The following is a 22,347-nucleotide window of genomic DNA, read 5'->3' on the forward strand; positions in this document are numbered from 1 at the left end:
GTGGGCGCCATATGGCCCATGGGCATGGACGGATCCAGAAATTGTTCAAGGAGGGGGCGGTTTACCTCTACTACGTATCTAATTTACACATGATTGGAGAGGGCAAGGGAGGGGGGGGGGGGTTGCTCCACATCATTTTTATCTGACACAACTAAAATATAAAGATTTATCCAAGGAGGTTTACGAACCTATTCCCTCCCTTTTCCGACGAAAGATATAATCTAAAATTGCATTTTAGAACTTCAATTTCACTAATTTTGGGCAATGTTTCGAAACCCCCTCTCCCTAATATAATCAAAGGTTGTCGAGAATTGAACTTTTTTGGAACTTTTGAGTTTTAAACAATTTCTGAAGTAAGGGAGGAAAGTCACCCACCTATTTCTCCCATTAACACTTATTTTTAAAAATACGCAGGGGAAAGCCTCTAAAACCGTCCTCCTACTATCAGATCGTCTGAAAAAGTTTTTTGAAAACTCAATTCCAAAAAAGTTTTAGGAGGAAGATTCAAACCCCATTCCTTTCCTTAATGCAGTCAAAAAACTGCACTTGCGTTTTAGAACTTCAATTTGAAAAAATTGTCAATGCAGGGTCCCTCAAGGGAGGGGCGATCGCCCCCATTGCTCCTCCTTTGTATCCGTCCTTGCCTGCGGGTGGTAGGTCAGCACCACCATCTTAGTGCATAATCAAAAGAAAATATTTCATCCGCAGAATGGGAATAAATTAAAGCAAAATATGAACTAACATACCAAGAGAACCAGGAAGGCGAATTCCCATTTTTTGCCATTGAGTTGCTTCATATGCTAATTTTCGCACGTAAGTTTCGTCCACTGCAATCAGTATATTCTCTGGCTTGATATCAGTATGTATTATTTTACATCTACGGTGTAAGTAATCTAAACCCTCTATAACCTGAAATTTAAAAAAAAATTATTAATGAGAATTTATGTTTTTCAACATAATAACATGCTTCTTTCTTCAATTTTGATCTAGTTTGTCCCATTATGTTTACATTTCATGCAGTCATAAAATATTAAATATTAGTACTTCAGAATTTCAAATTTGTACAAAAATGCCTCTATAACTTTTACCTAGTTTAGAATGTGTAAAATTATTCTGCTCAGTTAAGTTAATACAGTCTGACCACTGATGAGATAGAGAATCTAATATCTATTTTGTAGGTGGAAATGGAAGCATCTATTAGTTTTCAGAGATCTATCTAGCTTTTGCAGATATGTGTTAGCCTCTAAATTAAGCAAAATAAATTTAAGATAAGGGAAACAGGTGCATCAAATTTTTAATTAATCTTTTATTCAGATAGACTGATCTTAACTAGACATTTGCCAATTCCAACAGTAATTCTGCCATAATGAAAACCTTTTAAGTTATCAGAATAGTATACTGAATCTGTCATTAATGTCAAAATAGTGAAGATTTAGAGAGAAAAAAAATTGCTCTCTTTTAAATTTAAAGTAAATTTCCATAAATTTCAAATTAATTCACAATAAGAATATCAGCTAATATTATCAACAATAATATCATCTGGTAGATGATAAACTTCTCAAAACCTGCAGTTTTGAATTGCTCACACAGTTATCTTAATAGTCTAAATTCGAAGAAGAGAGTAATAACGTGTTTCTGTAATGGTGTTGGACTGATCATTATAAATAACATTGTTTTTCAAATCAAATAGAAATCATGTGAAATCAAAGTTATTTATTCTTCAAAATAACTACATATTTAAAGAAAAAAATGAAAGAAAAACATGTCATGTTGAGACTGAGAAAAAAAAGATTTTGGTGTCGAGTTTCAGTATTTTTGCATTAATATGGGACAAATACAAATGCAATATTTCCAGTTGCAAATACAGTCAGACCTCTATATATCGAAGTAGCAAATTGGCGGAAAAAAATTCGATATATGGAAACAATTTTATTTTATCATAAAAATCTCCTAAAACATTAAAATTAAAGCCAATTTTCGTGAATGAAACCCTATTTCTAATTTATATGAGCATTGGATTAAATGAAAACTAATAATTAAAAAATTAACAGAAATTACATATATATTTTTGCGCTTTCATACATCTTCATTCTTCAGCAATTCAACTCGATCCGCAACATTAGGGGGATTTTCGTTTAGACGATGTAATCGGAGAAAAGTAAAAAATCATTCTACCTAACTTGAATGATTTTTACTGAAGCTAAAAAGACCAGGAATGAGAATCAACAGACAAAAGGGATAACTTGAAACTGATTTTACAGTTCCACTGATTAAAACTAAGATTTGAAATGAACTTGAGGAAATTTAAGAACTCCAGAACGGAACAACGACCTATCTACACACCCCTCAACCCCAGATTCCTTATGAGTTTACAGTGCTACTGATTAAAACTAAGATTTGAAATAAACTTGAGGAAATTTAAGAACTCCAGAACGAAACAACGACCTATCTACACACACCTCAACCCCAGATTCCTTATGGGTTTCGTAGCAACCTTTAGTGATCATAGTTTTCTCCCGTAACCTTCAGTTTTCATGAGACAAACAGTCAAAAGTGGGAAAAAAATCTTTGACTGTCTCGAATTTTTTTTCGATATATAGAGATTTTTTCGATACATAGAAACAATTTTTCTATGTAATGAACATAGAGATTTGCTGGGATTTTGATATGTGGATGTTTGTGGAGGTTCGACTGTAGTCTCAACATACTTTATTTGAAAGATGCTAAAGTAACAAATACTAATTACAAACTTCACAGATGAGTAACACATACTAAGCAAAACTGGACATGGGAAGAGTTAATAGTTTTCGCAAATGTGGATAGGTAAAATTTTTTCACGACACATTTCTTGACAATTTGTGATTCATCACTCATAATGAAAATGATACCTTGAAAGTTTCATTTTGGCTGAGATACGAGATCATTTAAGCATGAAGCTTTTGGTCAAACATTTTCTATAAAAATTAAACTTTAGATTCTGTATTATTTTATTGATTTGACAAATGCTCATGGGGAAAGAAATATTTTTCAGATTACATTTCCTACTTTGTTAATTGTATGTCTCCAGTTAAAGAGATATTTAAACAGATTGGGAAAATAACATAATGAGTTCAACAGCACAGTGCTCATGGTTTTATAGGTTTTGAGGATGCTTACACGTGAAAATTCTACTAATTTTAAACTTGTTTCATACTATTTACAGGGTTCATACTCTATTTGGATGCAAAAATTCCATGACTTTTCCAAGACTTTTTCATGACTTCAATGAAAATTTTCATGACCTTGTTACAGGAAGAGAATAGTACTATATAATCTCAAACTTGGTAATATTTGGAAATGAGAATTAGCAAAACGTCTATATGAATGCCACAGTCATTAAAGCACTTACTCGTAATGGGAAAAATATAAGTGCACACTTAAAAAACTAAACTATTCTTATTTGTCTTCATCATATAAATTTCAGTAAAGTAAAAATGCAGTGAAGCAAATATGATGATGCTTAAATGTCTGATTTTTTTTTTTAAACAGGCAGAATGATATTGAATGGGACAAAGGTTGAATGAGTCATCAATAAGTTTCAATAAATTTGCTTCAAAAGTTACCTTTTAGGGTCAACAGTGCCTTTAATCATCCACGTAACTTGACAGTATTTTGGCTCTTTAAAGTAAAGCCAAATAGTTTAGTTCTTTATGCTTCTAAACCAGATCTTTTTTGAAAAAAACCATTCAGTAATTAATCAATCTTCTGATTCAAAAGTATATTTGTTTTGTTTACAAATTTGCATATTTTCAAATGCATATAAATTAATAGGTTCAGAAATTCCAGAACACGTTTAATTCCCGACATTGAACGTAGCAGTGGGTCGCATGGATTAGTTTTGCGTGCCGTATGTTGGGCACCATTGTTTTAAAGCATTAGAATTACTCTTTTTCTGTATTCTATCGCATGACTTAAGATCTTTATTTTCAAAAACATTCAACAAATTAAGATAAACTCTGATAAATTTAATAATACAGTCCTTACAAGTGATGGAATTGAACTTGCATGCAATTGAATTGCTTTTTTTTAAAAGTGGGCGTGGCAAAACAGAGAACGTGAAATTTTGCTACTACAGAATATGAAACATAAGAAGCGTTGAAAATAACAGAAAATAAGAAATAAGTGATGTCCAGGCAGTAAAATCACATCGCAAAAAATGGCAATTGGCTGCGACAGAAATGGATGCAATGAGATTTCAAAATTCAGATTTGATTTTTGGATCGTTCAATTTTCCACTTTTAATAGCTTTTATGTGCTATACTGTTTAATCACTCAAGATTTCTAATGCTCCTTTAGATACTGTTCCTTTCTCTTTGTCAAGGACATTTTTCCATGACTTGAAATAAATTTCCATGACTTTTAATGAAAATTTCAATTTTCCATGACTTTTCCAGGTCTGAAATTCTGTTATTTTTTTTCCGTGACTTTCCAGGATTTCCATGACCCGTACGAACCCTGTATTTAATGCATCTACTCCACCTTTGGCCCCTGGGCCGCTACCAACAAGGAATTCAATTGAATTTTCAAAGATGTTTTGCATAAATTTTTTTATTTAACTAATGATGTTTTAAAAATACTGCAACAGACCTAGAAACATCGTATCTGCTACTATCGATAGGTTGATAATGAAAGCAGAAAGAAAATTTGATGCATACCAAATAATAATAACAGATTTTTTAAAAAATAGAAAAAAGGAATTAAGTATAAAAATTAACTATTAATAGACCAATATCAAAGCATAACTTCATTTGAAAGAACAAGCAATGCATACTTGACATTTTTTAGAATATGTAACATTTTAAATACAGAATTGACGAAAAATGAATAAGCAAAAATATCAAGCATTATTTGAAAGTCATTCAAAACTAAAAACAAATTAATAAGCTTCAATTAGAAAGTTAATATTTCTGTATTATCAATCATCAACTCATTATGATAACAATTCATGATACTCCATAAACAACTTTAAGAATTTTTATACATTTTTTTATGAAACATATAAGCACATTAAGTTCCAAGAGGGGATACTTAAAATTCATAAACAATCTTTCACTTTAATTAGTTTCAACTTTCTGTTACCTGTTGTATGATGAGCTTGACATTTGCAAGTGGAATACCTTGGTAATTTGATCTTATGATTAATTTTAATAAATTATGACCTAATACTTCAAAGACCATGCAAACATCTAAAAAAAAATGTTAAGGTATTTATAATCCATAAAGCACATTTAAAAACATTTTTAGTAAACAGATATATAAATAAAATTTAACAAACTAGAATTTTATCATAAAGCCCAAGTGGCAAATTAGTGTTTTGAGTATTTATATAGAAAATATGGAATTGCATGGCTACGGGAACAAACCACAGCATTGTTAGTATATTGTACTACACCTGCAAAATCACTCATGGCTTTTCGTTTCTACATAGCCAACTATTTTGATTGGATTCATGCAATTAACTGGCAGAGGTTGAATTAAGCTTCCATTGCCTCCTTTTTTTTCTGCACACAGTATTTTGCTCCCTCAAAAAATTACTGAATTCAGAAAAAGTCTGAAAAAGAAACCATGCAACTTTGTGTTGGCATAAGTCAGGGTATTACTGTACATTAAATATGTTGGTGGCGCCATGCAGTTGGTTTGTAATGCATCATACTTTTGCACACAGATAAACAGCTATTTTCTTAACACAGAAACAATGTTTTCAATGTACACTTGTAATTAGATTCTTTATATATAAATATATATATATGTATATATATATATATATATATATATATATATATATTTTTTTTTTTTTTGAAAAATAGGAATGTATGCAAATAACTATGAGCATGCAAATGAATTTATTTCATTTAATAGAATGCATTTTTCAAACGTTTTTTCTACACGTTGATTTTTCCTTCTTACCTTTTCCCCTTCATGACCCAACGGAACTTTAATGTCACATTGAAAAAATTGCAGTAATTTGATTTTTTTTTTTTTTGTCCTTATCTTAAATTCAAAAACAAAAAAGAACAATTAACTTTTTCCCAATAAGTTTAATATGTTTGTCATACATAAACAAGTATAATAAAAAAATTTTATACGCCTTATCTAACTTCAAAGAAAAATTTGATCATAATGAATCAATATAATAAGTTTATGTAAACATAAGAGCCAGGTTTTTTTTTTTCTTTTCTTTTTGAAACCGGGTCAAATTTAAATACAGGTGAGACTGAAATCTGAAAAAAAAAAAAGTCACAACAAAATTTTGAAAGGATACGTGTCCCATTAACACCAGATATTTTGAAATCATCAAGTAACTGTACAACTTTTTCTCTAAAACAATCACTCGGATCGCTTTCTCGCACCTAAGAATAAGTACACAAAGTGGTTATAATATACTTTAAATTTACAAAAGTTTATCATAACATGATGCACAAAATACTTACACAGCGAAGCAATTTTATTTCATCCAAAGCTGTTTCTGTGTAATGCGAAGCACTTTTCACTACTTTTAAAGCTACAAATCTTTTCCCCCTAGAAAAAAGATTAATGAAATTGAGATGACGCATTACTTGAAACAAATCTCAATTACTTAAGGAAAGCAGAATTAAAAATTAGGAAATAAAATAAAACTCACATCAAATCCCAACACAACCAAACAGTAGAAAAATGACCCCAACCGAGTTTACGAATGACATGATAGCGGCTGTGGAACAAATCTCCAATTTTCACTGGATGATAACCACCTGCAACAAAGCACGGTTAATTTTTTTGCATTTTAACAATTCAATAAAGCATATAATATTCTGGGGAGAAACCTAAAGCATTTTTAGTACTACATGGTAAGTTTATTCTAGGAAGCTAAAATGTTAAGGGGAAAGTTGTCATGGCTGTGGTAAACACCATGTAAAGATGGGAGCCATTCGATTTGAGAGGAAGGATTTCTAACTTGGAAGATAACTGGCTTAACCATGAGAGATGGCGCCACTAATCATCTCCACTTCCGAAGTTTAGACATGAGTTGAAGAGGAAGGAAATATTCCTCAGTCATCTGCAGTAATGGTAACTGCTCGACTATCAACACACACAGGATTTTTAGGTCAATATCAGTTTGTTACATCACAGACATTTAGGACAGACAATAAACTAGAAACTTTCTGATCATCTGTTCTGTTCAATGTCCTAACCAGAAGGCTTACTGGGGACATTAATGAAAAGCTCAAAATTTTAAAAGCTAAACACACAAACCTTTGCAGTAATCCCTTGGATCTTCCTGTTCATCGTCATCTGAGCCCAGAATTTCCTCCTCTTCGTCATCATCTTCATAAAACATATCGCTAAGACGCTGCTCAGATCTAAAACAGTTTAAAATAGCAAAATTTGTTAATGGCTTAATAAGTACAAAGGAGACAGCCAACAATGAGTGTTGGGATCCTACTACTCTGGTCCTCAGTTGCCTAGGAATACCCAATTATGATTAAAGACCTTTTTGAGACTATTTACTAGCAAAATGCTTTCTAGTATTCTGCAGCAGATATCTAACTGATTGAAAATCTTCTACAGGATATACAACGTTGTGAGTTTGATAAAAATATGATACAACTATATTGGAGAGCAATAATTAGGTCAGCTGTTTATGTAACAATTTTGAGAAAAGACTGAAACTTCTTTTAGTTTGAGAGTGCTATAACTACTTGCAGTCGCCTTTAAAATAATCAGTAATTAATGGGGCTTCCGCTACATTGCATTTTTCACAAAATGCGAAAAAAATCAGCTAAATTATGAAAATGAAGCAAGGTACTTTCGTTTTTAAGTGAAAAAACGGAAAAAAAAAATGATTCACAATCCAAAAGAGCAAGTATGCATGACGATATTGAATTTGATCTTTCCATAAATATTAGCTGACATGTTTCAACACTGCCATTAAGTTCAATAATACTTTGTCTTAATAGGCATTATCCCCCCCCCCCCCCTAATAATTATATTATTGAAGTTTTAGAGATCAAACTTGTGTCCTCTCAATGCTAAGTAATATTCTAAATTTTTTATTTCAAATTTTAAAGAAATATTAGCAATAGTGTGTTTAAGATAAATGAATACCTTTGTGCTGAACAGTAAAGTCAGACAAAACAAGGTAAGTAGAAGCACAAATTTACATAACTTTAATAGTGTATTTATTTCTTTAAAGATGTCACAACTGAATTTTGAATTTCACTTTCAACTGGAGATGAAACACATCGAGTCAGTGAAAAAGATATGTTAACATATTCATTAACCTTCGACATTTTAGCATTTTGATAAAGCTTTTTTCCCCAACTTTAGCTTTTTTGTTTAAAAACATTTGAACTCGGCTTAAACCGTGGCCATAACTGTTTGTAAATAGAGTTGTTTAACATCTGACAGCAAATAATTTTTGCTGCTATTTAAAAAAAGTATTTTTACAGTTACATAGACCCTCATTTTAAAGACCCACTCCTAAAAGCTCTTCTTCTAGTGAGTTCTGAGCTGCGTGAGTTTAATAACTTTACTTCTGGAAAGAGCTCTGGAACCAATCGCATAAAATGTCTCCAGTGGCCCAAGCACGATGACTAGCACGCCAAATCGCTCAATTTACAAGGTTTCGATTTACATGTCATTTCCGTGGAACGTTACCCCCATGTAAAACGAGGGTCTACTGTATTATGTTCAAACTTCTACCTTCAAAACTGAAATATATGGTACTCAAATACACAGATAAAAAGTTACTTCTTGAAATTCTTATCAAGAAGACGATTCTGATTTGCTAGTTCAAAAAGCAAACTGTGCAATCCATGTCCCCAATATGAGGATAGCAAACTTTAAACAAATAACTGTAAAAACTTGATTAAATGAGTAACTGTTAAATGAAAGATATTGTTGTAAATTATGATTTAAAATTAAAAACTTGATCATTTAATATTAACCCATGAATGACAGTTAAGACCGTTTAATAGAAGTCAATTCACCACAAAAAATATTCTATTAAGCGAGATATTCCATTATCTGAGATCAATATTACATGAATCAATGGTTTGGATTGGGACGTTGAAAACTGATTACATTAAGAAGGACTTTTAACCCATAGAACTACAATACGCAGATTCAACTGTATAACATCTATGAAATATGAAATACCTCTAGAGTGCAATTTCTGTTGTAAAACAGATAAAGAATAAATTTACAGAGATTAGGAATCTCGACAATGGTTTAGTATGGAGTTGCATTGAATCTTCTCAAAGATCAACAAAAACTGCCACTGAATTTGCCAATTAATTTTTGGAACACAAAAGTTGAATATTGCTAGGTTTTTTCTAAGTGGTTACCCATTAAGATGCATTACAGTAGACCCTCATTTTACGCGGGGGTTACGTTCCATGGAAATGCCACCTAAATCAAAACGGCGTAAATTGAGACCTAATACTAGTGTTAAAATATTGGTTAGATTCTGTAGATAACAAAATACTTCATTCTAGTGATGATTAATTGTATAATAAGTTTAATATGTACTTATATCGACTTTTATGCACAACATAAATAAAGAAAACATAAATGAATTTCGTGTTCTGCTTATAAAGAAGAGCTGGCTATGATAGTCTGTTGGCAGTCCTTATGAATTTTTCTCTGTAATTTTGTGGGGCGCATTAACGCATCCATGATCACTTGCGTCATTTCCATGCTAGAATCTTCCTTCAATAACAAATCAGAAAGATCATTTCTTTTTTCCAGGAATGGTTCAGAATTTTCAACGTGATCGTTTTTGGTTGTGCGTCACTGACGTTGGTATCCTTGTTGGTTTCTTCATCCTTTGTCACTCCTAAAAGCTCTTCTTCCAGCGAGTTCTGAACTGTGTGAGTTCAATAACTTTACTTCTGGAAGAAGCTCTGGAACCCATCACATAAAATGTCTCCAGTGGCCCAAGCTTGATTATTAGCAAGCCAAAAAATAACAATTCTTAATTGTTTCCAAAATATCATAAAAATAAATTTACGCAGACGATAAATTAAAAAATAGTGCGGTTGAATTATTCTACTTTGTTTTCTTCTTACTTGGCTTGGCTTTAATCTTCTGTTTTAATAATATTGTTTTTCGAAAGCAGACGATGTTTTTTCAGAATGCATATTCATTTGAATTGAACGGAGATGGGCAGACTTTACCAAAAAAAAAGGGATGCTTTTAATTTTCACGAATTGTCTCGATCTACCAGAAATGTGTGCAAAAATTATACATAAATTAGTAATGTTAATAACTGTCGAATAGTTATTTACGTAGATAGTTAAAACAGAAAGAAAGACCTTTGTTCTAAAAACCTGGTAAACAATCAATGTTTAATAGTTGAAATTCAAAATAATAATATCAACAAATCAAATAAATATTTACATTATGTGCTGAAACAATTTAAAATCTAATTCATCCAAAATCAATCCTTATTAAATGATTTGTACTGTAGGTTATCTGCGACTTTTGTAAGCTTGGTGTATAATTACTGATTGCTAGTCTTGCGAGTTCAGAATCAGAGTCTTAGGCTCTAAAATTCCCGGTGTCGGAGTCTGCTTTTTTTCTCCCGACTTTGCAACCCTAAATTGTTGCAAGGTTGCAGAGTCGGAGTTGGAATAGGACTGATTTTGAAGCAAAATGGTCAGAGTCGGAGTTCGAAGGTTTTGAAACTCCGAGTCAAAATCGGAGTCTGACTGCTTTTGGGGTAAAAAAAAGTCGGAGTAGGAGTCAAGGTCTGTAGATAACAAAATACTTCATTCTAGTGATGATTAATTGTATAATAAGTTTAATATGTACTTATATCGACTTTTATGCACAACATAAATAAAGAAAACATAAATGAATTTCGTGTTCTGCTTATAAAGAAGAGCTGGCTATGATAGTCTGTTGGCAGTCCTTATGAATTTTTCTCTGTAATTTTGTGGGGCGCATTAACGCATCCATGATCACTTGCGTCATTTCCATGCTAGAATCTTCCTTCAATAACAAATCAGAAAGATCATTTCTTTTTTCCAGGAATGGTTCAGAATTTTCAACGTGATCGTTTTTGGTTGTGCGTCACTGACGTTGGTATCCTTGTTGGTTTCTTCATCCTTTGTCACTCCTAAAAGCTCTTCTTCCAGCGAGTTCTGAACTGTGTGAGTTCAATAACTTTACTTCTGGAAGAAGCTCTGGAACCCATCACATAAAATGTCTCCAGTGGCCCAAGCTTGATTATTAGCAAGCCAAAATGCAATTGATTACGCGTAATCTGCAATATTTAGGAGTTTGGATTTTGAAAGAGGGGAAAATTTTATCTGTTTGCATTGCCGCATCCGCGTAAAACCGAAATTGATCCGCGTAAAATAAAATAAAGGTGTCAAATTTTAAACCGCGTATAATCGAAACCGCATAAAATAAACCCGCATAAAACGAGGGTCTACTGTATTTTTTGCGTAAAATAAAGACACAATAAATAATTACAAATTTTACTTTTTTATGTCATGAAATTCGTTTTTACACAAAGAAATCTATCCCCCATTATTCAACATTTGTCTATGTTATTTCATTTGTTTATTTATTACTTAGAGCCATGGGCGCCCATTTGCAAAGTTGTGACGGGGGGGGGGGGGGCTCAAATATTTCCCCTGTGGTTTAGCTGGATATTTTCATCGTGGAAACTGATTTCAGGACAGATTAGAGTCATTAAAATTTGACATTTTTAATAACTTATTCATTAATGGCTGGAGAAGAAATGTTTTTACATTTTTGCAAAGAAAATAGTACTAAAAGCAAGGAAGTTCTAATTTCAAGGGGGGGGGCTCGAGCCCCCCCCCCCTTGCCCCCTATATGGGCGCCCTTGCTTAGAGCACAGTTTAACATTAATTTTCAACATTTAAATCAAATACAAAAAGCTGAAAAATGATTGTGATCAACTATTTTTAAATAAGTGAGTGTTTTAAGGATTTTTTCAGTGGTTGGTGGGATCTCCTTCTTGGGGTTTCTATGTTATATTCGGAGGAAGGGGGTAGCTATGCTACAGGTGTAGCTAATTTTATTATATTATTTTAGTTCTTCATTTACTTGCATACAGTTTATATTTGCTTACTTGATTAAATTTAGCAGTAAAAATTGAAATTAGGATTAATGCTACGTCTTGCTATATTTTTTGATATTATAAATAGCCCCAACAGCATTAAAATATGGTAGTTTTTTTTTTTTTTTTTTTTTTTTTAGGGGTTTTTTTTTTCTACATGTTATGCCAACAAGAATCATTAATTATTTACATGAATATTATTCTATATTTTCTGATATTTTGCTTTTAGAAGTTGAAATGAATTATATAAAATTCTACAGAATTTTAATAAATTTATACATAAAACTATTAGTTTTATTTGCTGTAAACACTTTCGCTTTGCCTGATTGTAGTGCATATTAGTTTAATTTCATTCTTTAAACTTTGCATAACACAAAATTTCTGAATTTTCATTGTGTTTCAAAGTTGGAGCAAATAAATTTTTCTCTTTTAATTAACATTAAATAAAATTAAGTTTCTACTTCTATTCAACCAGAAAGTATTTGCGTTTTACTAATTTTTCCCCAATTCTTTTCTTATCTTTCCTTTGCAGTTGAAGAAACTTGCTATCACTAACTAATATTTAAGTCTTAGTTTCCAGTCAAGTTGAATCGAATTATTAATGTTAATTGGTTGATGTTATAGTTTATTTTTTCATTCAAAGAAGAAGTCAATTGTAAGAATACATTTGATATTTGTTAATTTATAATCTATTAATTTCACTAGATTTTTTTTTTGCCATTTCAGATTAAGTCAAAACTAGTTTGGTTTTGCTAAAAGTAACTTCTATAATTGAAGCAAACCTAACCTGGCAACATTGTGAAGGCTACGCAGATTCTAATCACAGCATTACTACGCTGCCAGGTTAGGTTTGCCCAAATTCAGGCATGAGGGTGGTCAGAGAGCAAAAAGGAGGAAATCCAAAAAAATTTCGTAAAAGGGATGATATCCAAAGACTCGTGAAAAGAATGATAACCAAAACTGCATCAAAAGAGAACCAGGAAGCCATGATATTAAAAAATTAAATAAAAAATGACTATTTAAAAGTTTTAAAAGTAATACATATTTAATTAAGTATAAGTAATAATTTTGTACAATTTGCTGCATTGTACCATTTCTTGCAAGAGTGTTTATACTTAAATAAATCTAAATTTTGAAAAAGAAGCAACACTTTCTAACCTATGAGTTCTTGAACAAGGGTTTGGGGGAGTCAGAGGTCAATTTTGGCTGCATCGCACAATAGTGTGAACTTTTCATATTTTTTAGAGAAAAATACATTTTTTTCATTAAAAACATTTGAGTTTATAGTGTTAAAATAGTGAGATTATAAATTTTAAAATTGGTCTGTTTGTAAAGTAAAAATTTACAACAGAGAGAAAAATCTAAAATTTCTTTATGTGGTAGAACATACTTTTCATAGTAAGAATTGAAAATAAATATATATGTTTATAAACGATTGGTTATCTCTTTCCTTGCATTGGAACCCAGAATTTGTCTTTAAAAACTTCCTAATACGATTTTGGAATCATAAGAACAATGTGCAGTAGCCTCATTTAATCCTGAAATCTCCAAACTTTTAAGAGGTTGTAGAGCCTAAATGGTTTGAGATTCACCATAAATATTTTTTACACTTTCTTAAAAACACAAAAAATGTAACCATGCCAAGTTTCAATAAAATTCAAGACTGTTGGTGCTATGCCATTTTTTGATTGACTTTTGCATTTTTTTATAAATAAATTAAAGAAATAAAAATATTATTGAAATAAATAAAATAAGCAGGTAGCATATAATAAAAAACCACCCAACATCACAAATAATTGAAATACTTGCAGGATGCAAAAAGATTGAAATCTCAAACGAGGCATGCAAATTTCGGCGCAGCACGTGTTTGACATTATTCCAAAACATACGTTTTTGGCAGATATCGCAGAGAATGAAGATTCGAGGGAGAAAAATAGAAAGAATAAGAAATCGGCGACCGAAAATTAAAAAAAATGTATTTTTTTTTTCTGATTTTTGAGAAAAAAAAGGCTTGAAGGAGGCAAAAAAAGGAGGAAAAGGAGGGAAGGTTTCAAAAGTCAACAGAAAAAGCCGGAATTCCGGCAAAAGCCAGAAAAATCATTCCTGCAAATTATAGTTAATTTATATGGATTTGACCTTTTGACATACAATCAGGGACGGATACAGACTAGTATTTGGGGGGGGGGGGGGGCATGCTGAAAAATATAAAGTATTGGGTACGAAAAACTCTTGGAACTGTTTGGATGTCAATGAAAAGCGGAAAATTAGCCAGAAATAAGCGCCTGGTAGGGCACAAACTTTATTAATTAATTTCAGAAGTATGTGAATAGGAGCGTTATTTCAAATATTTACTTAAGCAAATAATTAACGAGTTAAAAAGATTGTGGCAAACACAAGCATTTTATGCAAAAAATATTCAAACACAATGTGTGACAATATATTTGCATGACATTCTACCTCCACTCATCTTGTGTGCAATTATCAAATTATGATCACATACAAGGGTGGATGGATAATATTGTCAACAGTTTAGGGGGGGGGGGAGTCCCCATGACCGTCCCCCTCCCCACGTTGTATCCATCTCTGCATACAACTATGTTTGAAAGAGTCTATAATCGCACATAAGGAATAAATTTCAGAGACATAGAAGCCAACACCGACACATGAAATGAATGATAGTTCCAAGACATTATTATATTTCAGGAGGTAAAAGTAAGTAATTTGTAGATGTGATTGGATACAGGTGAGTGATTTCATTGGTATGTTGAAGATTGAGATAAGGGTAAAGGGACTAATAGGAAATTATAAAATTAACTTTGCCAAACTTTAAATACAACTGAAGTCTTCTGAAATTAATTACATGGTTATGTTTGGAAATAAAAAATATTATGATCAGAGCCACAAGTGCAGCCAGAATTCACCTTCCAGGTATAAAACAAAAAAGCTTTTCAATAGTAACACACAGCATATGCTTTATAATATTAAACTTCATTTTATTTACAAAAAAAATCAATTTGCCCCTTTGTAGAGTTTTTTTTCCAGTGTTTAAAACTTTCCGTAAGTTTTTGCTCCAGATTTATCAAAATTTTGTTTGCTTAGAATTAAGTTGTAGTATGTAATAATATCTATACATTTAAAAAAAAATTAATATTTTCTCTAAAAAAGGCCTTGCTAAACTTTATTTTGAAAAAGAAAGGTTCTGACCGTTGAGAAGGAATAGATGGAGAGAGTGCAACCCTACTATCGCGAAACGGCAACCATACCATGTGACCTGGGGAGCAATTTCTAGTTGACCGTAACCGCTGAAGAAGTTTTCATTAGATGAAGCCATGAATGATAAAAACATTTAACTGTAGAAGGGAAAAATTAGATTTATAGCAATAAAGCAGTATTGTAGCATTATAAACTGTGAAGAAAAAGCCATACCAGGAAATCTAGTAACTTTTCTTAGGTATGTACAAATGTTTTTTACAACGAGTACATTTCCCACAGTTGCCTATAATTTTTAAATTTTTGTACTGATTTTACCTATAAATGTAATAAAACATTGTATATCATGAGTGCAAATAATATTTCGGTTCCATAAAAACACTTTTTACTTAACTAGTAATTATTTTAACGGCTCTTGAGTAATTTGTGTACGTTTGCTTTGTTGGCGAGTAGCTTCTCGCCAAGCTCCTGTGAACAGCAGATGCGTTTAGAACAAGTTTTAGATTTGAAAATAAATATTTGTTACTTTTATGCTTTAATTTAAATACTAGTGTGTGCCTGTGTATGAAATAATTTCAAAACATTGATTATAAGACACAAGAATCCATAAATTTTCAGTCAATGAGCGAACTCTTTAAACATATATTTGTACATGACCGTCATTACAAGGAATAAAAATCAAAATGCATGAAAAATGCAGTTACATCATATTTTAAAATCCGGGAAAAAGTGGGGAGGGGGAGTTTGAATGACAGGCCTGGTATCCGTTATTTATTTAAAACTGGCAAAAGGTTAGCAGCGTTGCCTTTGCTAGTAACAATAATCAGTAACGATACCTTTTAGAACTGGTCTTTCAACATTGCTCAAAACTCTGTTAATCTTCTAATAACAATCATAGAGAAAGTTTGAATACTATTTTTCAAAAAGCACACACACACGCTCAATTTAACTACACCGATGCACAACATAAAAACTTATCACAATAATTCAGGCTGAAAACTTTCGCTTACTCACAACACACTTGGTCAATCTAATATTCTCAGAAAAAATAACAATTCTTAATTGTTTCCAAAATATCATAAAAATAAATTTACGCAGACGATAAATTAAAAAATAGTGCGGTTGAATTATTCTACTTTGTTTTCTTCTTACTTGGCTTGGCTTTAATCTTCTGTTTTAATAATATTGTTTTTCGAAAGCAGACGATGTTTTTTCAGAATGCATATTCATTTGAATTGAACGGAGATGGGCAGACTTTACCAAAAAAAAAGGGATGCTTTTAATTTTCACGAATTGTCTCGATCTACCAGAAATGTGTGCAAAAATTATACATAAATTAGTAATGTTAATAACTGTCGAATAGTTATTTACGTAGATAGTTAAAACAGAAAGAAAGACCTTTGTTCTAAAAACCTGGTAAACAATCAATGTTTAATAGTTGAAATTCAAAATAATAATATCAACAAATCAAATAAATATTTACATTATGTGCTGAAACAATTTAAAATCTAATTCATCCAAAATCAATCCTTATTAAATGATTTGTACTGTAGGTTATCTGCGACTTTTGTAAGCTTGGTGTATAATTACTGATTGCTAGTCTTGCGAGTTCAGAATCAGAGTCTTAGGCTCTAAAATTCCCGGTGTCGGAGTCTGCTTTTTTTCTCCCGACTTTGCAACCCTAAATTGTTGCAAGGTTGCAGAGTCGGAGTTGGAATAGGACTGATTTTGAAGCAAAATGGTCAGAGTCGGAGTTCGAAGGTTTTGAAACTCCGAGTCAAAATCGGAGTCTGACTGCTTTTGGGGTAAAAAAAAAGTCGGAGTAGGAGTCAAGGTCTGTAGATAACAAAATACTTCATTCTAGTGATGATTAATTGTATAATAAGTTTAATATGTACTTATATCGACTTTTATGCACAACATAAATAAAGAAAACATAAATGAATTTCGTGTTCTGCTTATAAAGAAGAGCTGGCTATGATAGTCTGTTGGCAGTCCTTATGAATTTTTCTCTGTAATTTTGTGGGGCGCATTAACGCATCCATGATCACTTGCGTCATTTCCATGCTAGAATCTTCCTTCAATAACAAATCAGAAAGATCATTTCTTTTTTCCAGGAATGGTTCAGAATTTTCAACGTGATCGTTTTTGGTTGTGCGTCACTGACGTTGGTATCCTTGTTGGTTTCTTCATCCTTTGTCACTCCTAAAAGCTCTTCTTCCAGCGAGTTCTGAACTGTGTGAGTTCAATAACTTTACTTCTGGAAGAAGCTCTGGAACCCATCACATAAAATGTCTCCAGTGGCCCAAGCTTGATTATTAGCAAGCCAAAAAATAACAATTCTTAATTGTTTCCAAAATATCATAAAAATAAATTTACGCAGACGATAAATTAAAAAATAGTGCGGTTGAATTATTCTACTTTGTTTTCTTCTTACTTGGCTTGGCTTTAATCTTCTGTTTTAATAATATTGTTTTTCGAAAGCAGACGATGTTTTTTCAGAATGCATATTCATTTGAATTGAACGGAGATGGGCAGACTTTACCAAAAAAAAAGGGATGCTTTTAATTTTCACGAATTGTCTCGATCTACCAGAAATGTGTGCAAAAATTATACATAAATTAGTAATGTTAATAACTGTCGAATAGTTATTTACGTAGATAGTTAAAACAGAAAGAAAGACCTTTGTTCTAAAAACCTGGTAAACAATCAATGTTTAATAGTTGAAATTCAAAATAATAATATCAACAAATCAAATAAATATTTACATTATGTGCTGAAACAATTTAAAATCTAATTCATCCAAAATCAATCCTTATTAAATGATTTGTACTGTAGGTTATCTGCGACTTTTGTAAGCTTGGTGTATAATTACTGATTGCTAGTCTTGCGAGTTCAGAATCAGAGTCTTAGGCTCTAAAATTCCCGGTTCAGTCTGCTTTTTTTCTCCCGACTTTGCAACCCTAAATTGTTGCAAGGTTGCAGAGTCGGAGTTGGAATAGGACTGATTTTGAAGCAAAATGGTCAGAGTCGGAGTTCGAAGGTTTTGAAACTCCGAGTCAAAATCGGAGTCTGACTGCTTTTGGGGTAAAAAAAAGTCGGAGTAGGAGTCAAAGGCTCTAAAATTCCCTGTGAGTTGGAGTCGGTTCTTTTTCTTCCGACTCGGCAACCCAAATTTGTTGCAGTGCTGGGGAATCGGAGATGAACTGATTTTGAAGTTCAAGAGTTGGAGTCAAAGTTCAAAGTTTTTGAAATTCCAAGTCAAAATCTGACTCAGACTGCTTTAGGGATAAAGGAGTCGGAGTCGGAGTCGAAGGCTCTAAAATTCCCTGGGTCGGAGTCGGCCAGTTTCTTCCGACTCCACAACCCTAATTTGTGGCAGGGCTGCAGAGTCGGAGTCGGACTGATTTTTAAGTAAACTAGTCGTAGGTCGTAGGTTTTGAAACTCTGAGACGAAATCGGAGTCCGACTAATTTTGGGGTAAATGAGTCGGAGTCGAAGGCTCTAAAATTCCCCGTTTTAGAGTCGGTCATTTTTCTTCTGACTTCAGAAACCTAGTTTGTAGCAGGCTTGCGGAGTTGAAGTTGGACTGATTGTGGCGTAAAAGAGTCAGCATCAGGAGTCTAAGTCCTTATAAACTGCAAGAGTCGGAGTCGGACTGCGTTTCTGGGTAAAGGAGTTGGAGTCAAAGGATCTAAAATTCTCGAAGTTAGAGTCGGTCATTTTTCATCTGACTCTGCAACCCTAATTTGTAGCAGGGCTGCGGAGTCAGAGTCGAACTGATTTTGAAGAAAAAAAGTCGGAGTCGAATGCTCAAAAATTCTCGGATTCGGTCATTTTACTTCCGACTCCGCAACTCTAATTTGTAGCAGGACTGCGGAGTCGGACTCGGATCCGGACTGATTTCGATGCTAAGAGTCCGAGTCCGACGGTTTTTAAACTCCGAGTTGAAATCGGAGTCGGACTATGTTTTAAATAAAGGAGTTGGAGCCAGAGTCTGTCATTTTCGCTACAACTCTGCAGCTCTGATTTGTAGCCCCGACTTCATAATTAGTGCCGTCGTCTGAAAAATATTTAGTGCCAAAAGAGCAATTGCGTGCCAAAACGCGACAACTTCCCAGCCAAACTAGTCACCTGACCTGGGAGAAATGTTTTTGAAGCTTATCTGACTGAGAAATTTGCTGTCGCTCCCTCCATTAGTATTCCTTCTCAATAGTTCTGACACTGCTTCATATAGCTGTTGGTTTTCCTTTATCATTTGATAACACTTCTCATATTTCTCCAAGCAATAGAAAACTCTTTATTTCAAACTCAGAAAATCAATATTTTGTTATACTTAGAACGGACGGAAAGGGTCAAAATGACCGCTCTTCAACAGAAGCTGTAGGAAAAAGCCATCCAAATAAAGTTTTATATTTGTTCTATGTATAACTTATGCAGTTTAGCGTGGAACATCTAACCAGGGCTGGATTTGGAAGTGTGGAGGCTCCAGGGCAGCGAAGGAGTGGAGGACCCTAATCAGGGTTCGAAAAGATCATCATATTTTCGAAAATATCCGATACTTTGAGATATATCCGAATATTTTGATATATATGTATATATATCCAATGTTTTCGATTTAAAAAATTTCCATTTCGTCAAATAATTTTTAAATTTTTGAGCTCAAGAAGCGAGAAGTTGTAAGTATGACCTGCAAAGTTAACCATTTTTCGGATTTTTTTTTATTTACTTTATTTCTCTTTAACTCATAGGTACAAATTACAAATTAAATGATTAAAAAAATTATATTGCCACTGAAATGCTCGATCAAATAAAAAATTGATAGTAAATGGTACTTGCAATCAGGGCTTTCTGATATATCGATAATAATATTATTTTTGTGCGAGCATTCGTTGTAGAAATACAAAAAAAAAAAAACATATCTGGGAGAAAAAACGTAAAATTTGCTGACCCGTGAAAGTTAGGATATTTTGTAAAACATTTATTGTGGGGGCCTCTTTGTTGTGGAGGCCCCGGGGCAGTAGCCCCGCCAGCCCTCCCTTAAACCCGGCCCTGCATATAACTGAAACAAATAGAGACTAGGTATGTTTCCAATATATTTCACATTGCTCAGTTCAAATCCAGTAGAAGAAATGTGATTTACGCAGTAGGAAAAAATAAAAGAGACATTCTAAAACTCTGTGCAAGCGAATATTTCTTCGAAAAAGGTGTGACTGAAGGTCATACATTTAAAATATCATAGCTTTTCCTATTCTTTTACATGGAATTATCCAATAAAAATATAAACAAAAGTAATCCACCTTCATTTCGGCTTTTGTTGACTTATTGTTAGGCATATTAGAAATTTACATCGAAATAAAATAAGATAAATGGGCGAAGCTTTGTGGAAGATGATTATCAATATTTCGACAAAGCTTGAAAATATAAAACAGATTAGTTTAAACCAAAAAAATTTGAGTGTAGTTTAAATTATTTTATAGTCAAAATGACCGGTCTTACCCCTCTAGTGTTAAAGTTTCTGCATAGTGAAATGCAAATGCAAACATTCGGGCTTGAACCCCCATAGGACAGGTCATACCATACCCATTTGAAAGGATTTATACAAAGCTAATGTTTCTTCTTTGTAGTCATATTCATTGTACTGTTATACTTTGATCTTTGATCCAAATTTAACTACAACGCTAGACTAGCGAAGAATGAAAGCGATACACAGTTTTTATGATTTAAAATCATTTTAAGCACCTATTTCTTTAGTTTTATGTTATAACTTATAAATACAAAGTGTTAGGGGTACATTTAGATTCTCCATAGCTAGCATAGGCGGATTTAGGACTGAGTTCCTGGGGGGGCAGGATTTTTTTTTAGCAACATTTTTATTGCCCCCTCCCCCTCCCACTCTCATGTTTTTGTCCTTTTCCTGTGATGCATAAGTCCATGCTTTACTTTTTTGTGTGTCGTTAATGTGTGTTTTCATGCTGTCCTTTTTGAATTGACCTTAAGAGAGAGAGCCGGTATCAAGGGAGTAATGCAGGGCTCCCTTTTAAGTGGGAAATAGAATATCTCCAATTGTAGGCGGCCGGGGGTTTCTCCTCAGCAGGAAATTTTGTAAAATGGATATAAAATTCTGCATTTTGAAACCTTTTAGATGTTAATTGGATAGACATAGAAATTGATAACTAGATTACACACTTGTACAGTTTAGTTCAAACTTTGTAAGAAATAGCCATTTTAAGTTTGAAAGAAAAAATAAACTATAGATTTCTCATTATTACAACCTTTTTTTAATTATAAGTAGAGTGCAGAAAACGAAAAGGAATAGAGGTAGTGCATCATTTTTTTTCCCCTGGCTAAAAAGATTAACAATCTGCAGTAGAAGTAATTAGAGCCCATTTTGCTTAGGATTTTCAAAGTCGTATCTAATTCTTTTTAAGGACTCTAGAATAAGTAAAATAAATAAAATTATTTAATGCACTTCATTTGTACTTTCCAGTCTCTGATACTTTAGTACTTGATTGTAAATTTTTACAGTCCTGTTCTAACTTTGAGAAATAGCTGTTTTAAATTTAAAAGAGAAAAGTAACCAGTGATTTCTCATGACAGCAACTTTTCTTCAGTTGCAAATGGGGCAGAAAATGAAAAGAAATAGAAGTAGTGTATTGTGTATTTTTTTCCGTGCTAAACAGATAGACAATATGCAGAAGAAGTAAGATAAAAGCAATCAATACAAAAGAATTTCCAAATTACTGCATTCGGGATTGAATAACTAGCAAGATATGAAACATATGAGTCACAAAAATTTATTTCAAATAATGTTACAAACGTGAGAACCATGATTTTTAAATTTTTAATACAGGATGTGGCAAAGAGCTGAATTTGACATATTTTGGCATTCCTCCCTCCCCCCCTCTACCATTTGTTAGACATTTTAAAATTTAAGGTTTGTAGTCACACGTTTCGAAATATTCAAGGTTTTCAACCACTTAAAAATGAAATTAGTTTTTCAAGCAATTTCTATTTTTTAAGGA

General features: G+C 32.6%; 1 protein-coding gene across 1 annotated transcript in view; it reads right to left on the minus strand.

Moving 5' to 3' along the window:
- The window catches only part of LOC129234251 (SRSF protein kinase 3-like), a 50,703-nt gene that overhangs the window by 22,565 nt on the left and 5,791 nt on the right, over nt 1-22,347 (minus strand). Inside the window, exons 3-8 of the mRNA XM_054868231.1 lie at nt 7,273-7,379; nt 6,662-6,770; nt 6,471-6,558; nt 6,302-6,389; nt 5,119-5,225; nt 747-909 (exon numbers count right to left, since the gene is read on the minus strand). Of these exons, the coding sequence (XP_054724206.1) occupies nt 747-909; nt 5,119-5,225; nt 6,302-6,389; nt 6,471-6,558; nt 6,662-6,770; nt 7,273-7,379 (662 nt within the window). The remainder of the gene's footprint in view (nt 1-746; nt 910-5,118; nt 5,226-6,301; nt 6,390-6,470; nt 6,559-6,661; nt 6,771-7,272; nt 7,380-22,347) is intronic.

The sequence above is a fragment of the Uloborus diversus genome, chromosome 1 (genome assembly GCF_026930045.1).
Source record: "Uloborus diversus isolate 005 chromosome 1, Udiv.v.3.1, whole genome shotgun sequence".
Lineage (NCBI taxonomy): Eukaryota > Metazoa > Arthropoda > Arachnida > Araneae > Uloboridae > Uloborus > Uloborus diversus.